This window comes from Hyperolius riggenbachi, chromosome 5, assembly GCF_040937935.1.
Source record: "Hyperolius riggenbachi isolate aHypRig1 chromosome 5, aHypRig1.pri, whole genome shotgun sequence".
NCBI lineage: Eukaryota > Metazoa > Chordata > Amphibia > Anura > Hyperoliidae > Hyperolius > Hyperolius riggenbachi.
Genome location: NC_090650.1, coordinates 208,603,132 through 208,620,537, shown reverse-complemented (window position 1 = coordinate 208,620,537; position 17,406 = coordinate 208,603,132). Strand labels below are relative to the sequence as shown.

Below are 17,406 nucleotides of genomic sequence, written 5' to 3'. Positions count from 1 at the left end.
TCCAGCGATCGTCATTTTTCATCCCGCAGGGGGACACAGGAGTGCGGCGCTAATGGACCCCACAACAACCAGACCCTGCTGCTTCCAGACAGTGGAAAAAAATAAAGATCAAAACGTTGCTTTTGCATAAACGGCAATAAATGACATGCAAGTGTGCATGTGAACTGGCCCTTCGTTGTTGTACCACACAAGTGAGATGTTTTAGGTAAACACTGTACAGTATTTATTTCTGCATCTGTAGATTTATTTCTTCATCCATATTTGAGGAGGATTTTTCTATTTGTGATTAAAAAGTTTATTTTGGAAATTTTAATTAAATTTTTTTACATGATTTTGTTTTGCAACTTTTATTATACTCAAAATGGATTTTAGTAATTTGCAAGCAAAAAATGTCACGAAAATTAATTGAACCACTTTTTTTGCACAGAAATCCTGCAGAAGTTGAACGCTAGGGAGGCTAATTAGTGCAGCTGAGCAGGTGTGTCCTGGGGGGTGTGGCGGTGGTGGGGGGTATAACTTACCCATCAGCTTTCTTCTCTAACCCATCCGACGCCGTGTCATGTGACTACAAACACTTCCTCCTTCCGGGATGAAGGAGGAAGCGTGGTAGTCATGTGATGCGGCTTGGAACGCAGCATGGGAGGCGGCGTGGGACGGATTAAAGAAGAAGGCTGCTGGGTAAGTTTAACCAGGCCCCCCCCCCTCCCCTGCACTAATTAGAGGATGAAATCCGCATGAAACTCATTTGGATTTCAAAAGAATTGAATCTGGAGCTCATCCCTGTACAGCAACGCAAATTACTGATTGAAACAGCATGGTAAGGTAGCCATAGACCTGACGATTATGAGCAGATTCAAGAAAGAGACACATTTATCTCTAATCAGATCTGATTAGAGATACATTTGTCTCTTGGTTGAAGCTGCACATATACTACAGGCCGATTACCGTCCAATTCAAGCATGACATCTTCAGGGAACCGGCTCAGCCCACCGCGTCAGCACCACCGCTGCCCCCAATGTATAAATGTGCAAACCCCCCCCCCCCCCCCCCGTGTGTGCATTTATACATTACCTGTCCATTAGCAGCCTCCACACAATGATCGTCCATCTCGCCGGGTTTTAACAGCCGCGTACACGATAGCTGTGTCTGACGTCAGTCGATGTCCACCACTAGCGTTTACGCGTGTATGTGGAACCCAGCAGGATGGACACATACCGCGCAGAGGCTGACACCGGACAAGTAATGTATAAATGGACACACCGGGCACATTCATACATTGCAGCGGCGGGAGTTTCGTCGCTTGTTCCAAAATCGTCCGTCGTACTGCTGCACACCTGACATCTTTCAGCATGCGCGATCGACAATCCGATCAATTTCCACCCTGAAATTAGTCGCTTTGGTGGCACCGATTTTCATCCAATTCGATAATCAAATTGGATGGTCGATTGGCCGCTAAGTCGTCTGATGTATGGCCACCTGTAGTCTCCTACCCCCTCCGTGCAACATTCAGGTACAGCCACACACACACAGATAGAAACAGCATTGTAGTCCTCGGACATCCTACCCCCCCTCCCTCCCCAATTCATGTACAGCCACACACACTGATAAATACAGCAGGGTAGTCCCCAGATCTCCTACCCCCCAAAATTCAGGTACAGTCACACACACTGAAAGTAACAGCAGTTCTCAGATCACCTACCCACCCCCCAAACATTCAGGTACAGCCGCATACACTAGTGATATAAACAGCAGTCCTCAGATCTCATAACCCCCTCCCCACCAGAAATATTCAGGTACGGCCACACACTTTACTGAGAGGCGCTGCATGGTACTCCTCATATTTCCTACCTATACTGGGGTGGTACCCAGAGGCGGCCTTAGAGTGTGTGGGGCCTGGGGCGACTGTCCTATGCGGGGCCTGGAGCCATAAGTGCAGGCCATATACCATACCACCATGCTCACGGGCTTGTCTGCCTCTAATGCAGTATGCCTAATTATTATTGTTTGAAAACAATTACGTTTGGTAAAATCAGCCGCATCCACTCCAACCAGGAAGTAAGTTTTGGGGGGGGGGGGGGGGGGTCGGTAGGCAGTACTGGAGAGGGACAGACAGAATTTTTTTTTATTTTTTTGCGTTAAGGTATTCTTTAAAGGGAACCTTAATATATGTTAAAAAAAAAAAAAGTTTAACTTACCTGGGGCCTTTTACTCGCCCCTTGCAGCTGCCCTGTGCACGTTGCGTAACTGAGCGATCCTCCAGTCCCCCGTAGTGACCCTCCTTCGGCCGGGCAACTCGGCAAGTCATTGTCCACTGCGCATGTGTGGCCGTCCTCGCTCACACTCCCATTACTGGGAGGGTTCTGCTCATGCTCAGAAGAGATTTCCCTATACTGCACATGTGCAGAGTGCTACCATCACAGAGCGCAATCTGATTGCCAATCAGGAGGCATGCGGGGCTGCACATTCAAATAAAAGAGGGGCGCTGCGGGGGACTGGAGAATCACTAAGTGACAGCGCAGGGCTGCAGGCACAGTGCGGCTGCAGGGGGCTGGTAGAAGCCCCAGGTAAGTTAAACTTGGATTTTTTTTTTTACTCCGATTCACTTTGGTATGGTCTATAGTTCAAATCAGAGATGAAATGCAGTGCTGGGCTGGTGATAATAACTTAATATCACCACCAGCCCAGGACTGCATTTCATCTCTGATTTGAACTATAGACCATATCAAAGTGAATCGGAGTAAAAAAAAAAATCTAAGTTTAACTTACCTGGGGCTTCTACCAGCCCCCTGCAGCCGCACTGTGCCTGCAGCCCCGCGCTGTCACTTAGTGATTCTCCAGTCCCCCGCAGCGCCCCTCTTTTATTTGAATGTGCAGCCCCGCATGCCTCCTGATTGGCAGATTGCGCTCTGTGATGGTAGCACTCTGCACATGTACCTCATGCTTCATGCCAGCAGCAGGCAAGAATATATATGTTCCCCCAGGGCCCCACCAAAACTCACTAGTCTCTCACCTAATGACGTAAATAATCGTAAACCCCCCTGAGGGTCTTCCTGTGAATCCTGCACCTCCATTTAGCAATGGGCAGGCGCTGACCACACAGCGAGTGTCCATCTGGGAGCCCTCTGTGCTCTGCGTATGACGTCAATCGTGATGTCATGTGCAGAGCACACCCAGCAATGCAGGCAAAGAGAACGCGCGGCGCACCGGTGGCTCTGCGCTCCAGATACAGGAAGCCCCAGGGCTTCTAGGTGAGCGAGCGGCCGGTGTAGTGAAATTTTTTGCAACTTTATCAGATTTTGCAACCGGTTGCACTTATTCATAGGTATAGCTATCAGAAAGTGCAACCTAACCATTGACTTCAACCTATCTGTATCAGAAAATGCAACCCAACTAAACCCTATTCTCACACAGAACCCTCCCCTCTTGCTCAACTAATAACCCCCCCTGGAGGGAACAATCCCCCCTCTTGCTCAACTAATAACCCCCCCCCCCCCGGAGGGAACAATCCACCCTCTTGCTCAACTAATAACCCACCGTGGAGGGAACAATCCTCCCTCTTGCTCAACTAATAACCCCCCCCCCCCCCCCCCCCCCCCCCCCCCGAGGGAACAATCCCCCTCCCCTCTTGCTCAACCAATAACCCCAGCGGAGGGAACAATCCCCCCTCTTGCTAAACTGATACCCCCCCTGGAGGGAACAATCCCCCTTGTAGCTCAATGGGATCCGTGGTTGCAAAAAATTACAGGCGTGTTAACAGAGAGGAGCCACGCCTACACAGTCATACACTGTCCTCTATGGCAAGTTGCAAAATATGATGGGTTGCAAAATTTTTCATTACACCGGTATTAAATGTACTTATGTTGGTGCGGGGCCTCTTCAAGCGCTGGGCCTGGTGGCGATTGCCCCACTAGCCCGGCCCCCCTTAAAGGCCGCCCCTGCCCCCACCAAACATTCAGGTACAGCCAGACATATCCAGATCTCCTTACCCCCTCCCCCCCCCCCATAGTACAAGCAGTTCTCAGATCACCTACCCCCCCCCTTCAGGTACAGCAAAACAGATCCATATCTCCTTACACACACCCCCCCCCATAGTACAAGCAGTTCTCAGATCACCTACCCCCCCCCCCCAACATTCAGGTACAGCAAAACCGATCCAGGTCTCCTTACCCCCCCCCCCCATCGTACAAGCAGCTCTCAGATCATCTACCTCCCCAACATTCAGGTACAGCCAAACAGATCTAGACCTCCTTACACCCCCCCCCCCCCATAGTACCAGCAGTTCTTAGATCACCTACCCCCCCCAACATTCAGGTACAGCAAAACAGATCCAGATTCTCCTTACACCCCCCCCCCCCCCATAGTACAAGCAGTTCTCAGATCACCTACCACCCCCCCCCCCCCCAACATTCAGGGACAGCAAAACAGATCCAGATCTCCTTACCCCCCCCCCCCCCCCCTCCAAGTACAAGCAGTTCTCAGACCACCTACCTCCCCCCCCCAACATTCAGGTACAGCAAAACAGATCCAGGGCTCCTTACACCCCCCTCCCATAGTACAATCAGTTCTCAGATCACCTACCCCACCCCAACATTCAGGTACAAAGCAGATCCAGATCTCCTTACAAATGCTCCACCCCGACCAAGCGTGAAACATTCAGACAAATCCAAATAGCCTAGTCCTTCTCTTTGTAATCTCCTATACCCCACCAAACAGCTAGCATAGTTACCTCTCCCCGTTACTACACTATTACAAACCACTCCGCATACATGTAGGGCGAAATGACGAGAGACCCAGGACCTTCAATGCGCATGCGCATAGTGGGCGTGGTTAGTAATGCGCACGCGCACTCGCGCAGTGGACAATGGAGGTTAATTGACGCGTAGGATGTTCAGTTGGAGTACAGCGGCTTCCAATATTCCACTCTCCGTCTCCTACATGGGGCGTGTAAATAATTCACAGCAGCTCGCTTCACGGCGGCTGCTGTGTGATGACAGAGGAAGCTGTAGGGAGAGCGGTTCCTATAGTAACGGCGATACAAATCGCCGTTACAGGAAGCCGCTCTCTTTACGGCTTCCTCCGTCATCACACAGCAGCCGCCGTAGGGCGAACTGCTGTGAATTATTACACGCCCCATGTAGGAGACGGAGAGGGGAATATTGGAAGCTGCCGGGTAAGCTAATAGCAGCGGTGGGGGTGGGGGCACTACCTACACATACTGGGGCACTTTACTAGCTATACTGAGCACTACCTACCTATACTAAGCACTATACTTGGGCACTATACTAGCTATACTGGGCACTATACTAGCTATACTGGGCACTATACTAGCTATACTGGGGACTATACTAGCTATTTGACCACTGTGGTATGTGCGCTCCACCTCTTGAATCTCAGCACAATTCGATTATACAATGTTATAGAACAAGGCCTACGACCACATGAAATATAATAATAGTAAAAATAACTGTTGCTGACAGGTGGATCGCTACACAACTGGGTGGGTATGACCACCCTAAATAATAGTATACGTGATAAGTGTAGCGCTCTACACCTGGCAACACTAGAGCAAATAGACAAAGCTAGTCCCAATACTGTAAGTTAACACAAAAGTCCATACACTGAGGCCCTAAAAAGGAAAAAAATTCAAACAGTTTGTTTTTGCCCAACAGTTTGTTTTTGCCCAATGCAGTCTTCCACTCCAGTACATATACAAGGTCGGCATATTAATAGGTATGACTCTCACCAGATTGGTAGGCTGATTAATTACAGTCAGCAAATACAGCGTTGTACGGTATTTTGGCCATAAGTCCCAGACTCTTCCTCCTATTTGTAACTCAAACAGATACATAGCGTAATACAGTTGGGGCTGCAAGATTTAAATCCTCCACCCAAATGACAGCACCAAACCGTGCCACATGTGAGCCACACCACCACACGGTGTATCCACAAATGGTAAAACTCAAAGCTCACCGAATATAATGGCTGACCATGACAGTTCAGCTAAAGCATTTCATCACACTTCCTTGTTCTAAGTTCTTAATCGGCAGCCTTCTCCCTTCAAAGACTCAGATAAGAGGTATCATAGTGTAACACCGTTTATTTAAAACAATTAAAACATGGTAGTGCACTCACATTTAAAACAAAATCAATGCGCATATAATTTGTATGATGATAGGACGTCCTCACTGCCGCCGTTCCAGCGTCTCCACGATCGCCACGAGGCTACGTGTCCATACAAAACATTCTGTGAACAGTATTGATTTGCATACACGTTAATACTCTCCCGCACTGTATACTAGTCCCTTGCTTGACACGTTTTGGCAAGTTACAGGGAAAAAAAAGGTTATGAAAACTATTTGATCAAATTTCCCCAGGATTTCTGTGCAAAATGTGAACGCCAGGGAGGTTAAGAGTGATTTTTAACTTTTGGATTGCCTGGTTAGCTTTTCATAAGCATATGACAAGGAAAAACAGATGTAAAAGCAGAAAATATACATTTTTGTCACTTTTCACCCTGCCTAATTTTCACATGACAAGTGATTTTGATATAAAACACTTCAAAAAATGTTCTTTGGCCCTTCCTGGTTAAAATGATGTGCCATAGGCCTTATTTTGTTACTAGCTGACCACGTAGTGGGCCTTTATAAGAGACCTGCGTACTTGGATTTTTGAAGGGCATTTTTTTCGCTTTCCTTTTTATAGCGTCACGCTTCCTTCACAGAGTCCTATGTGTGTCAGAACAGAAAATAAGTACTACAAGTGCCACCATTTTGAAAAGTAGAGATCCAGGGCTATACAAAGATGGGTATATTGTGTCCGTTACATTTTTGTGGTTTTGCTGAAAATTGCACAAGTGTGACCACTTGTTTGAAAATAAATATTTTTTTGACTGTTGGTGACAGTTTGTCGCTAAGCATTTTGAAAGTGACAGGTGCCTCTGAAATAAAACACTGGAAAATGTATTCTTCAGCTTCTCACGATGAAAATGATGTGCCATAAGCCTTATGTTGTTACTAGATGATCATGTAGTTGACCATTATAATCAGCCTGTGCAGGAGCAGCAGAAAGAATATGTGGCCCCTTCATCCGCCATTGTCAATATAGTATCCTATGCAGGGCAAATGGCAACATCCACCGCAGAGACTGCATAGCCACAATGTGCTGATAAATCAAATATAAAATGAAATATCCACTGCATTTTGCCAGCTTTCGCTGTTTCCACCAGGCACCACGTGGAGGTAGCAGCAATGCCTAGCTCCTTTTTTTTTTTTCTTTTTTCTTTTTACTTTTCTTTTTCGTTTTACACTTTTTTTATTGTTTGATATTCATTTATGTGTATAACTGCAACATAAAAAAAACCATGAACAAAATACAGTCATAAACAATGACCAACTGTAACAATAAGAATATAATGTGGTGGCCCGCTGGGAATGGTGGCCCTTAATTAATGGCACATGCCTAAGGCTGCCCCTGGTCTATTTTCTTTATTTTTGGAAAAGTTTTTTTTTTTTTTTTTCAAATAGAGCTGGTGGCTACAGAAATTTTTTGGGGAGATAGGCATGGTTCTAATAATTAGTGACCGTATGGTATATTTTGTAACACGGAGTAAAGCAGAGGCCTGGGTTGGAGGGACAATCTGGATAGTAATATCTTGTGTCCTTTCTTATTTGATGTTTGGCACACATTTTGCACCTCTTATGAGGATATTTTTTCAGGGGATTAGGGGGGAGTGATTCCATAAAGTGCCTGTCGCAGAGTCTGATTATGTCTTCGCACTGGGATTGGTCACTGCGTACTGGTGTTGTGCCAGATCCAAAAAGGAAAGATGCAATGATCTGTTCCTGGAACTGCAGGTATGACCCGGTATTGCCTGCTTTTCTGTATGTCACATGGGCGTTGAACATTGCCATTTGTAGCAAATAAATCCCTACCTTCTTGTACCAGGATTTCGTTTTTCTAGCTACCAAATATGGGGCCAACATCTGGTCGGACAGATCCACTGCTCCCATATGCTTGTTGTAGTCATCAATCGCAATAGGCTTGACAGTCTCTGATCGGCGAGACGTCACTAACACTGTGCCCTCTGTGTGCATGGTGGACAGCATAAGCACATCTTTTTTGACCTTGTATTTTAGTGCCAGGACTTCATTGCTGCGCAGACTTCAAGTCTCCCCCTTTTTCAGTTTTTTTTTTCAGGACTTCTTGCAGAAGGCCTTTTCGGTTTGCCCTGATGGTACCACAGGCAACGGTGTCAGCCGAAAAAAGAAATTTAAAAAGTGGCAAGCTGGTGTAGAAATTGTCTACAAATAGATGATACCCCTTATTTAGTAAGGGGGTCATGAGGTCCACCACAATTTTTCCATTGGCTCCCATATCTGCTGGGCACCCCTCTGGCTGTAGCATGCTATCTCGCCCCTCATAGATGCGAAATGCAAAGGTGTACCCTGATGCGCTTTTGCAAAGCTTATAGAGCTTTACCCCATACCTGGCTCGTTTACCGGGGATGAATTGTTTGAATCCAAGCCGGCCATGAAATGGCATTAGAGATTCGTCTATTGCGATTTCTCTTCCAGGCACACAAATTTCACTGAATTTTAAATTCAGGTGATTTCTAAGTGGCCTTAATTTAAAAAGCCGGTCTCTACCTGCATTGTCTGGACTCTTGTTTTGACTATTGTCATTGAAATGCAGAAATCTCATGATCATCTGATAACGCAGCTTTGGCATAGTTGATGAGTACAGAGGGGTATGGTGTATGGGATTTGCACTCCAGTACATTGCGAGCTGCGATTTTTTTATTTTTTTTTTTATTTTTTTTTTTCTTCTTAGCCCCATGTTGAAAGTCAGGCCTAGAAACACTTTCAACTCAGACAAGTTTGTTGGTGTCCATTTCCGGGTATAAGTGGACCTGGGGTGGGACGCAATGAATTGAGAGGCATACAAATTTGTCTGCTCGACAATAAATTGCAAAAAATCGTCATTGACGAATTGCTGGAAAAATTCGATTGGTGACATATTCCCTGTCATGTCAACCATTAAGCCACTGTTTGCAATGAAAGGAGGGATTTGGGGTGCTTGCATGTTTGGCGGTACCCACAGTAGGTGTGAAATGTCCAGTGGTACCTGCTGACTTTGCTGCTGGCTGCTAGCCCCTGGAACACTAGTGCCATCTAAAATGTCCATGGGTTCCAGAGGACTTTGCTGCTGGCTGCCTGCCCCTGGAGCACTAGTGCCTGCTGTGCTCCCTCCTCTGCGATCTGATGACGCCTGTGTCTCAGAGTCGCTGCCACTGGGAACTGATGCAGTGACAACAGGATGCACAGTAGCAACTCTTGCCTGCTCTGATGGCCCTTCACCTTCATCAGAGCTGAAGTCGCCGTCTGACTGCGGGTCGGAATGTTCAACCGGCAGCCATTCTTCGCCGTCAGATGCTTCGTCGCTGCCGCTGATTTCCATCAAGGCAACGATCTCCTGTTCTGTGTATCGCCTCTTTGCCATTTTTTATAAATAGGGTACAGAACAAGATAAAGAGATAATAGATAGAAAGATTTTTTTTTTTTTTTTTTTATATGAATGAGGATGAGGAAAAGAAGTGCTGGGAATGGAAGTAGAAGAGAGCACGGTGATGTGAGGGGGAGAGAGATGAGATCAGAAGATCACATGATCAGATGACGATCAACTGATCAATAAGGGGTCAGCAAACTAAAACACTAATGGGGGGGAGGGGGGCAGTATAAAAAGGGCCTAGGACAGCTAGATCAGCTAGATTAGTACAGTGTGATCAGTACAGTGTACTGAACACACAAGGGATAGTTAGGCTGTGAAGGGGTTAAAAACAGCAATCAAATACAATTTATTTTCACAGTGGATCACACAGCTCACACAGCTCTGCACACAAGCTGCTCCACCTCAGATCTCACACTGACGAGAGATCTGAGGCTTCAGCAGCTTTAGGTGGCAACAATGTAATGTTTACATTGTCACAGTGTGAATGAGAGCTGCCATTGGCTATGGCAGCTGTCATTCACAGTAAAAACGATCTCATTGGTTCTGTGAACTTCTGTTAACATGCACCAATGAGAGGATAGCACGGACTCGCGGGCGCGCACAGCGCTGCAGAGACTGCAGGACGTGAGTTTCACGTCTGGGAATGCAGGCAGGGACAGAGCATGCCGTGAAACTCACGTCCAGGAATGCTAATTGGTTAAAGCAGTTAAAATATGAAATAAGACAGTTGCATAAAAATGTGGCAGCAGAAATAAACTTGTCCATGCCCTGTGCATAAGTGAAGCACTAATACGTTTTTCACGCTCTTTAATTGTACACTTAATCAGTAAAAATAGATGTTCCTGTCTGTCGGTCTGTTGAACTGATTGCAGAGCAAAAGATACATTTGTTGTGAATTCTAGCTCACCTTCACTATGTTGGTGCTATGATGGCCATGTTCACAGTTATGCATTGCTGCATAACAGCTGCTCTGTGACACCTCTTGCCGCACTGCAGTGCACATGTACGAGGTTCATAGAAGGGCAGGTGCATTGCGGTGCAAGTGAGTGTGGCATGGTAAAGCAAATGTGCACATTGACAGTAACAGTGAAGCACAGAGGACTGTATGGGACACAACGTGTGGATAACATACGGCTCCGCTTTCCTGATCCATCGTGTTCCTGCTGCTACAGAGAACACAATGCAGCGGCCACTGTGAACGTAGCCTAACACAAGCCAAAAGCCCAGCCGAGGTCCACTGTAAAAGTGACAATGAAATGATACTTAACTAAGTGTACACTGCTTCAAGATGTAGATTGCACTTTTATTAGAAGCATGACCCACTTAAATATGTGCTTTAACTACATGCTGTGTATTGTTCTCCCATCATTTTTAGGTTTCATCTCTGAATTCCTAACCGGCCTTGAGAGGTCAATCGTCTTCACCATGATGCCTGGGGAGACCCACTCAAAGGTTGCAGGAACTGCATCAGAGACGTCTGGATCCTGTCAGAACTGCACTTCCTTACAACAGGTCTCAGATAAACATTCAATAAGCCAACTATGTAGAATCCTTACCTAGCACTTACTATTTTTTGTGGTGGAATTTTGTAAAGGTACAGACATCCCCCTGAGTGAATAATGTTGAAACTAGAATTAAAGTGTAAATGCTGTCTAGCCCTGCCAAGATTGAATAGTATTTATAGTTACTCAAGTGCTTTATTTCCACTTTGAGTGCTGCATAATGCACGCAGTATAATTTGTGTGTGAACTGCAATGGTCACTTCTGCATTATAACATATACTGTTATTCAAAGCCTGTATGCAGCGAGTTAGAATAACATGATCCAGTTCAACACAGAAATGTGAACAAGTTCATAGAACTGTATGGGCAGTGAGTTTATTTGAATAATTCTGCAGTGCAATGTGTATAGTGTGAATGGACCCTAAGTAATGCCCTCTTCACCCCCAGCTGTCCAGGATTTGGTTTGCATGAGAGGGTAAAACTTTCTGGCATTGCCTAAACTTTATTTCTGCTTTAACCACTTGAGTTTGCTGATGTACTGCCTCCCACATCATCTCTCATTATTTCTTAGCCAGTTTGTTCCAGCCTGGCCACTGCCCTATGTGGAAGACTAGACAGGTGTAAACAAGTGGTAATTTAGCACATGTACATAGCTTTCATCTATGTAGGGGATGGCTATAACATTTGCATATGGTTAGTGTGTAATAGTGAGCTGGACAAATCCCTGCAGTCAGGCTGTCCTTTCCTGGTTTAATATACACATGTCAAACTGCACATAGGAAAATGTCCTTGTCACTTATACAGCTAACTTTGCTGCAAAATATTGCATATATTTTCAGTAATCCTCGTATGTGTATGTCTATTTTCATATTTGTCTTTTTTTTTCCTCTAGAATTTAAATGAGTACATCGCAGCCTTGATTGCGCTCAAACAGAAAATTATTGATTCAGAGTAAGTGAGACTTCACTAGTTCTCAAACTACACATATGAACAAGTAGAGTATATGTAGATCTGTGCTTTTAAACACAGTATGATAAATCTGATATAGTAAACTCATTGCCCAGGTCCCTTGAAGTTTAATATAAGGGAATTTTATTGTAAATGTTTTTGTGTAAACATATTTTACATAATAATAAAATTGCCAGTAGATCCTGAACTGATATATATTGCATAAAGTATTGGGATATCTGCCTTTATACACACCTTCTTATTACATAGGCTTAAATATAAAGTTGGTTCATCTTTGGCAACTATAATAGTTTTAGTTCCTCTGGGAAGACTTTCCTCTCGCTCCTCATTTATTTAGTTGAATCCAACTCTTTGTGACCATATTTTCTGTACGAAGACTTTCCACACAATGGGCTCTATTCATAAAAAAATTGTGGCGAAAAAACTCCTGGAGGGAAAATACCGCAGCGGTATTTTAGACTTCTGGGTGGTCATTCATAAAAATGTTGGCAGCTGCGATGCAAGTGCGGAGATCTCCCGCTGAAGGCTGGCGGTAAGCTGTCGGAAGGCATGCGGAAACACTTACACCGGCAGAGTCCCTCCGTGCACTGCTCTCTCTGGGAGGTCTGTCCCATTCACTTGTATGTAATCCGCAGGCTTTGAGGAAGCGGTATTTCCCGTCCACATACCGCTTCCTCTAATCTTTATGAATGGCCATTTTGTTACTTTTTTCTAGATAACTCTAGAAAAACACTGCAGAAGGCGGAAACTTCTCGCTCTGCTGGGGGATTGTAGATTTTCATGCGGGAACAGCTTTTATGAATGCTTACTTTGCTAAATGGTCGGGAAAGTCCGCTGTTTTGAGCGGAAAACTTGCGGTAACGGTTTATGAATAGAGCCCAATGTGTATTTGTGGGAATTGTTGATCATTCTTTAAAGAGCAACTGAAGTAACGGATATGGAGTCTGACATATTTATTTCCTTTTTAACAACGTCAAAAGGTAGGTGGAGGAGCACTCATCCAGAAGAGGAACTTCCGTGTGCCCAAGCCTAAGATCCCAGTACCAACGGGATCTATCAATGCTATATACACAAAGGCTGGCACCACAAAAATAAAAGTGAAAAATCAGCTCTTCAAAGAGACACTGAAGCGAAAAAAAAAATCTGATATAGTGAATTGGTTGTGTACTATGAATAATTACTAGAAGATTAGCAGCAAAGAAAATATTCTCATACTTTTATTTTCAGGTATATAGTGTTTTTTCTAACATTGCATCATTCTATAATATGTGCAGATTACACAACACTCAGCATTCAAAATGAGTCTTTCAGAGCAGTCTGTGAACTAATGACCTCTCCTCTAGCAGAGAAAAAGTAAACAGTTATCTTACAGTTGAGATAATAAAAGTCAGATAACAGCCCTCTCCACAACTAACTTAGTCGGAGAGCTTAATGGCTTGTTTGCATAAAGATAACAACTGGAGTTTCTCAACTCTTCCTGTACTGGAAACAATTAGACTGATGTATCTGATCTTAATGTTTTATTTCTTAGCTGTACTACTCATACAAATCATAATATCATCATTTTTTTTTCGCTTCAGTGTCTCTTTAAGTAGTCAATGTTAAAAAATAGGTTATGGCGGCGACAGCCCGCTGTTTTGAGCTGAAAAGCTCTTTTTCATGATGGCTGAATGGCTTGAAAAAGAGCTTTTCAGCTCGAAACAGAGGGCTGTTGCCGCCATAGCCTATTTTTTACATTGACTACTTAAATAAAGAGCTGATTTTTCACTTGAATTTTTGTGGTGCCAGCCTTTGTGTATATAGCAATTTCCTTTTTAACAGTGCACATTGCCTGGCTGTTTTGCTGACCCTCTGCCTCTAATACTTTTAGCTATAGCCCTTGAAAAAGCATGCAGCAGACCAGGTGTTTCTGACATTGTCAGATCTGACAAGATTAGCTGCATGCTTGTTTCTGTTGTGATTCAGACACTTTAGCAGCCAAATAGATCAGCAGGGCTGCCAGTCAATGTGTATTGTTTAAAAGAAAATAAATATGGAAGCCTCCATATTCTTCTCACTTCAGTTCCCCTTTAAGAAGAGCATTTGTAAGGTCAGACACTGATGATGGACAAGTTGGCCTGGCTTGTAGTCGTCACTAAAAATAAATCCCAAAAACATTCTGTCTGGTTGAGGTCCGTGCTCTTTGCATTTCCACTCAAGTTTCTCCACATCAAACTCGTACCTCCAAGTTTTTATAGGTCTTGCTTTGTGTCATGTTATATAAGCAAGAGACCATCCCCAAACTGACTCCACAGTCAGCAGCATGAAATGTCTTGGTATCCTGAAGCATTCAGACATCCTTCCATTGGAACTAAAGGGCCATGTTGTTCCCAATTGCTTCTACTTTGTTATAACACCACTAACAGTTGACTGTGGAACATTTAGTAGTGATGAAGTTTCTATAGGATTATTTGCAGGTGGCAAGCCTTTCATGGTACCGTAATCTCCTGAGTGTGACCTATTTTTTCACAAATATTTGCAGAAGTGGTTTGCATGCCTAGGTGCTTCATTGTGTACACCTGTGACCTTTCAAGTGATTGGAACACCTGAATTCAATGATTTTGAGGGCTATCCCAGTACTTTTATCAATATAATGCCTGGTTGAGTTGCACCATTGGGTACGGTAGCAGAAGTTTTCCTCAAATAGTTTTTCTTTCCTTTTTCATGAGATCTATTACTGAGCTGTTTTTTGCAGCCTGTAGATGACGTTTCATTATAACATCAAAATCTTGAATTATCCTGTAGATTTTGTAGTTCATTAATGGTGAAGTACCTGAAATCTTGTACTAAGTATAGGACTTTGCTAACAATAAGATTTCTGTATTTATATACTCCATTTCTAATTTTGTTAATCATTCTTTCTGTTTTTCAGTCACCTTCTTGCGGAGTATCAGCAGAAGTGCGATGATATCCTTTTAACGTAATGTTTTATGATGGTTGAGTGGCAGGTGAAATGAATGTCATGTTGATGAATGTAAGGTCATACATCTAAACTGGAGTAATGGTTTGATAAAGCTAAGATGGATTATGACTTTGTTGGCAAGCTACGTAGCTATATAGTATGCAATTTAGGTCTGGTTCATACAAGCATAGAAGAAATGTTGGCATTGAGGCTTTTCAATGTCCTGTATTTAAAGTGAACCTCCAGACTAAAAATCTACCCAGCAGCACTGAAAAGGCTTGGTTTTTCTTTAACCATTTCACAGCATTAGATCTTTGTTTTTCTTACCCAAGCCTCATTTTTAGCTGCACAGAAGAAAACTGCCCGGGCATTTTTCCCCTGATGCTGTGCAAAGCATGATGGGATTTCTGATGTTTTTCTCGTTCGGCTGTTTTGGCGCAAATGTGTTTAATTTTGAATTTGAGATTTGAAGCCTAGTGTGCGCAGCTGGGAGGGGTGATCAGGACACTTGGAAATGTCTCATGCTCCCTGTCACCTCCTTTTAACCAATAAGATGGCTGCCCCCATGAAAAAGATGGCTGCACCCATGAAATCACAAACATTTGCCTGTTCTTTTAAAACAGGGTGGGTAAGAGAGATTATCTATCTATTTTAATTAACATAACTAATGTAACTTAATGACAGTGTGTTTGTTTAGGCTGAAGTTCCCCTTCAACAAAAAGCCTAGTTTTATTCATAGTTCAGATGATAATGCAAATGAAACCAGCATGAAGATATTACGGGATCCTTAACCTAATATTTAGTTGTATAACCTTTTGAGGCAATCCCTGCAGACAAGTGGTTTTTGTAGCTCTCTTTGAACCCTCTGCTACTGTCAGTAGGTAGTTTAACCCACTCTTGCTGAGCAAATTACTACATCTATTCCAGGTGTTAAGGGTCCAGACTTCATATTTGAGTTATTAACCACTTTGTCCTTTGCTACAGTATATCTACGTCAGCTGTGGCTCTCTCCAAGCCACAGCGACGTAGATATACTGACCTGCTTGCAGCCCTGTTGTGCAGGAACAGGTGCGCTGCAGAGCGCACCTCCTGGCACTAACAGCTGCAATACTAATTGGTGAAAGGGAAAATGTTCCCTTGTAGCCAATTAGTGACCCCCCCCCCGGATGAACGATCACCGCTGTAGCAAACAGCGTGATCATTCATCTCTCCCCCTCCGTGGTCGGATCTGCTAAAAAAAAAATAAGAAAGCAGTCTGACTCCCCTTTTCCTGTTCCAGCGATCAGCCTGCAGCCCGAGCCTCCGATCCCCGCTCTGCATGCAGCCCTGTGATGCTGAATAGCTGGGTCCCGGCTTGATGACGTCATCAAGCCGGGACCCGGTAACCGGCATCACAGGGCTGCGTGCAGAGCGGCGATCGGAGGCTTGGGCTGCAGGCTGATCGCTGGAACGAGATAAGGTGAGTCAGGCTGCTTTCTTATCATTTTTTATAGCGATCTGGCCACCGAGGGGGCTGCCTGGGGGGGGGGGGGGGAATCTGGCTGGGTCTTATGGGGGTGTGTGGACCCCTGGTGGGGGGTAAAATGTGCAGCTGGGGGGGGGGATAAAGTATGAGGGGCCACATTTTTTTTTCAAATGTATAATTTTATACTGGGATCTGGCTATAATGGTGGGGGGGCCCTAATCCTAGGTGCACCTGCAAATCCTGAGGGCGCATCTGGCTATAATGGGGGACCACTATTCCTGGGGACACATATGGACACATGAGGGGCAGCAATCCTGGGGATACATCTATCTATGCTGGGAGGTGCCAAACACAGAGGACACATTGGGCTATACTGGGGGGACTGATATTGGGGACACATCTGGCTATAAGGGGGGTCGGATACTTGGGACACGTTTTGCTTTCAATACTGGGAGACATAATACTAGTGACATGTTTTTATCTCCTGTGGTACTTTTTATTTTTAAACTGGAATTGATAAAAACTGAGAAAAAATGCATTTTTTTTCATTTTCCCCCTCTTTTTCCCATTAAAATGCATAGAAAACTTTTTTGGTCTAGGGATAAAATACTCGCCAATGAAAGTCTAGTTTGTCCTGAAAAAAACGATACCTAGATCAGTTAGGTGTCATGAGTAAAGGTAGCCATACACTGGTCGATTTGCCATCAGATTCGACCAACTGACAGATCCCTATCTGATCGAATCTGATCAGAGAGGGATCGTATGGCTACCTTTACTGCAAACAGATTGTGAACCGATTTCAGCCTGAAACCGTTCACAATCTGTTGTGGTGGTGGTGGTGCTGCCGCCGCTCCCCCCGACCGCATGCCCGCATACATTACCTGCTCCGCCGGCGCGACTCCAGTCCCCAGGTCACCGCTGCTCCGTCTCCGCTCTGGTCTCCGGCCCCGGCATGCTTTACTTCTTCCTGCCCGGCAGGAAGTTTAAACAGTAGAGCGCCCTCTACTGTTTAAACTTCCTGC

General features: G+C 44.7%; 1 protein-coding gene across 1 annotated transcript in view; it reads left to right on the top strand.

Moving 5' to 3' along the window:
• Positions 1 to 5,054: 5,054 nt before the first annotated feature.
• ICE1 (interactor of little elongation complex ELL subunit 1) overlaps positions 5,055 to 17,406 on the top strand; it is a 99,501-nt gene continuing 87,149 nt past the window's right edge. Inside the window, exons 1-4 of the mRNA XM_068236662.1 lie at positions 5,055 to 5,170; positions 10,883 to 11,019; positions 11,902 to 11,960; positions 14,890 to 14,926. Of these exons, the coding sequence (XP_068092763.1) occupies positions 10,933 to 11,019; positions 11,902 to 11,960; positions 14,890 to 14,926 (183 nt within the window). The 5' untranslated portion in view covers positions 5,055 to 5,170; positions 10,883 to 10,932. The remainder of the gene's footprint in view (positions 5,171 to 10,882; positions 11,020 to 11,901; positions 11,961 to 14,889; positions 14,927 to 17,406) is intronic.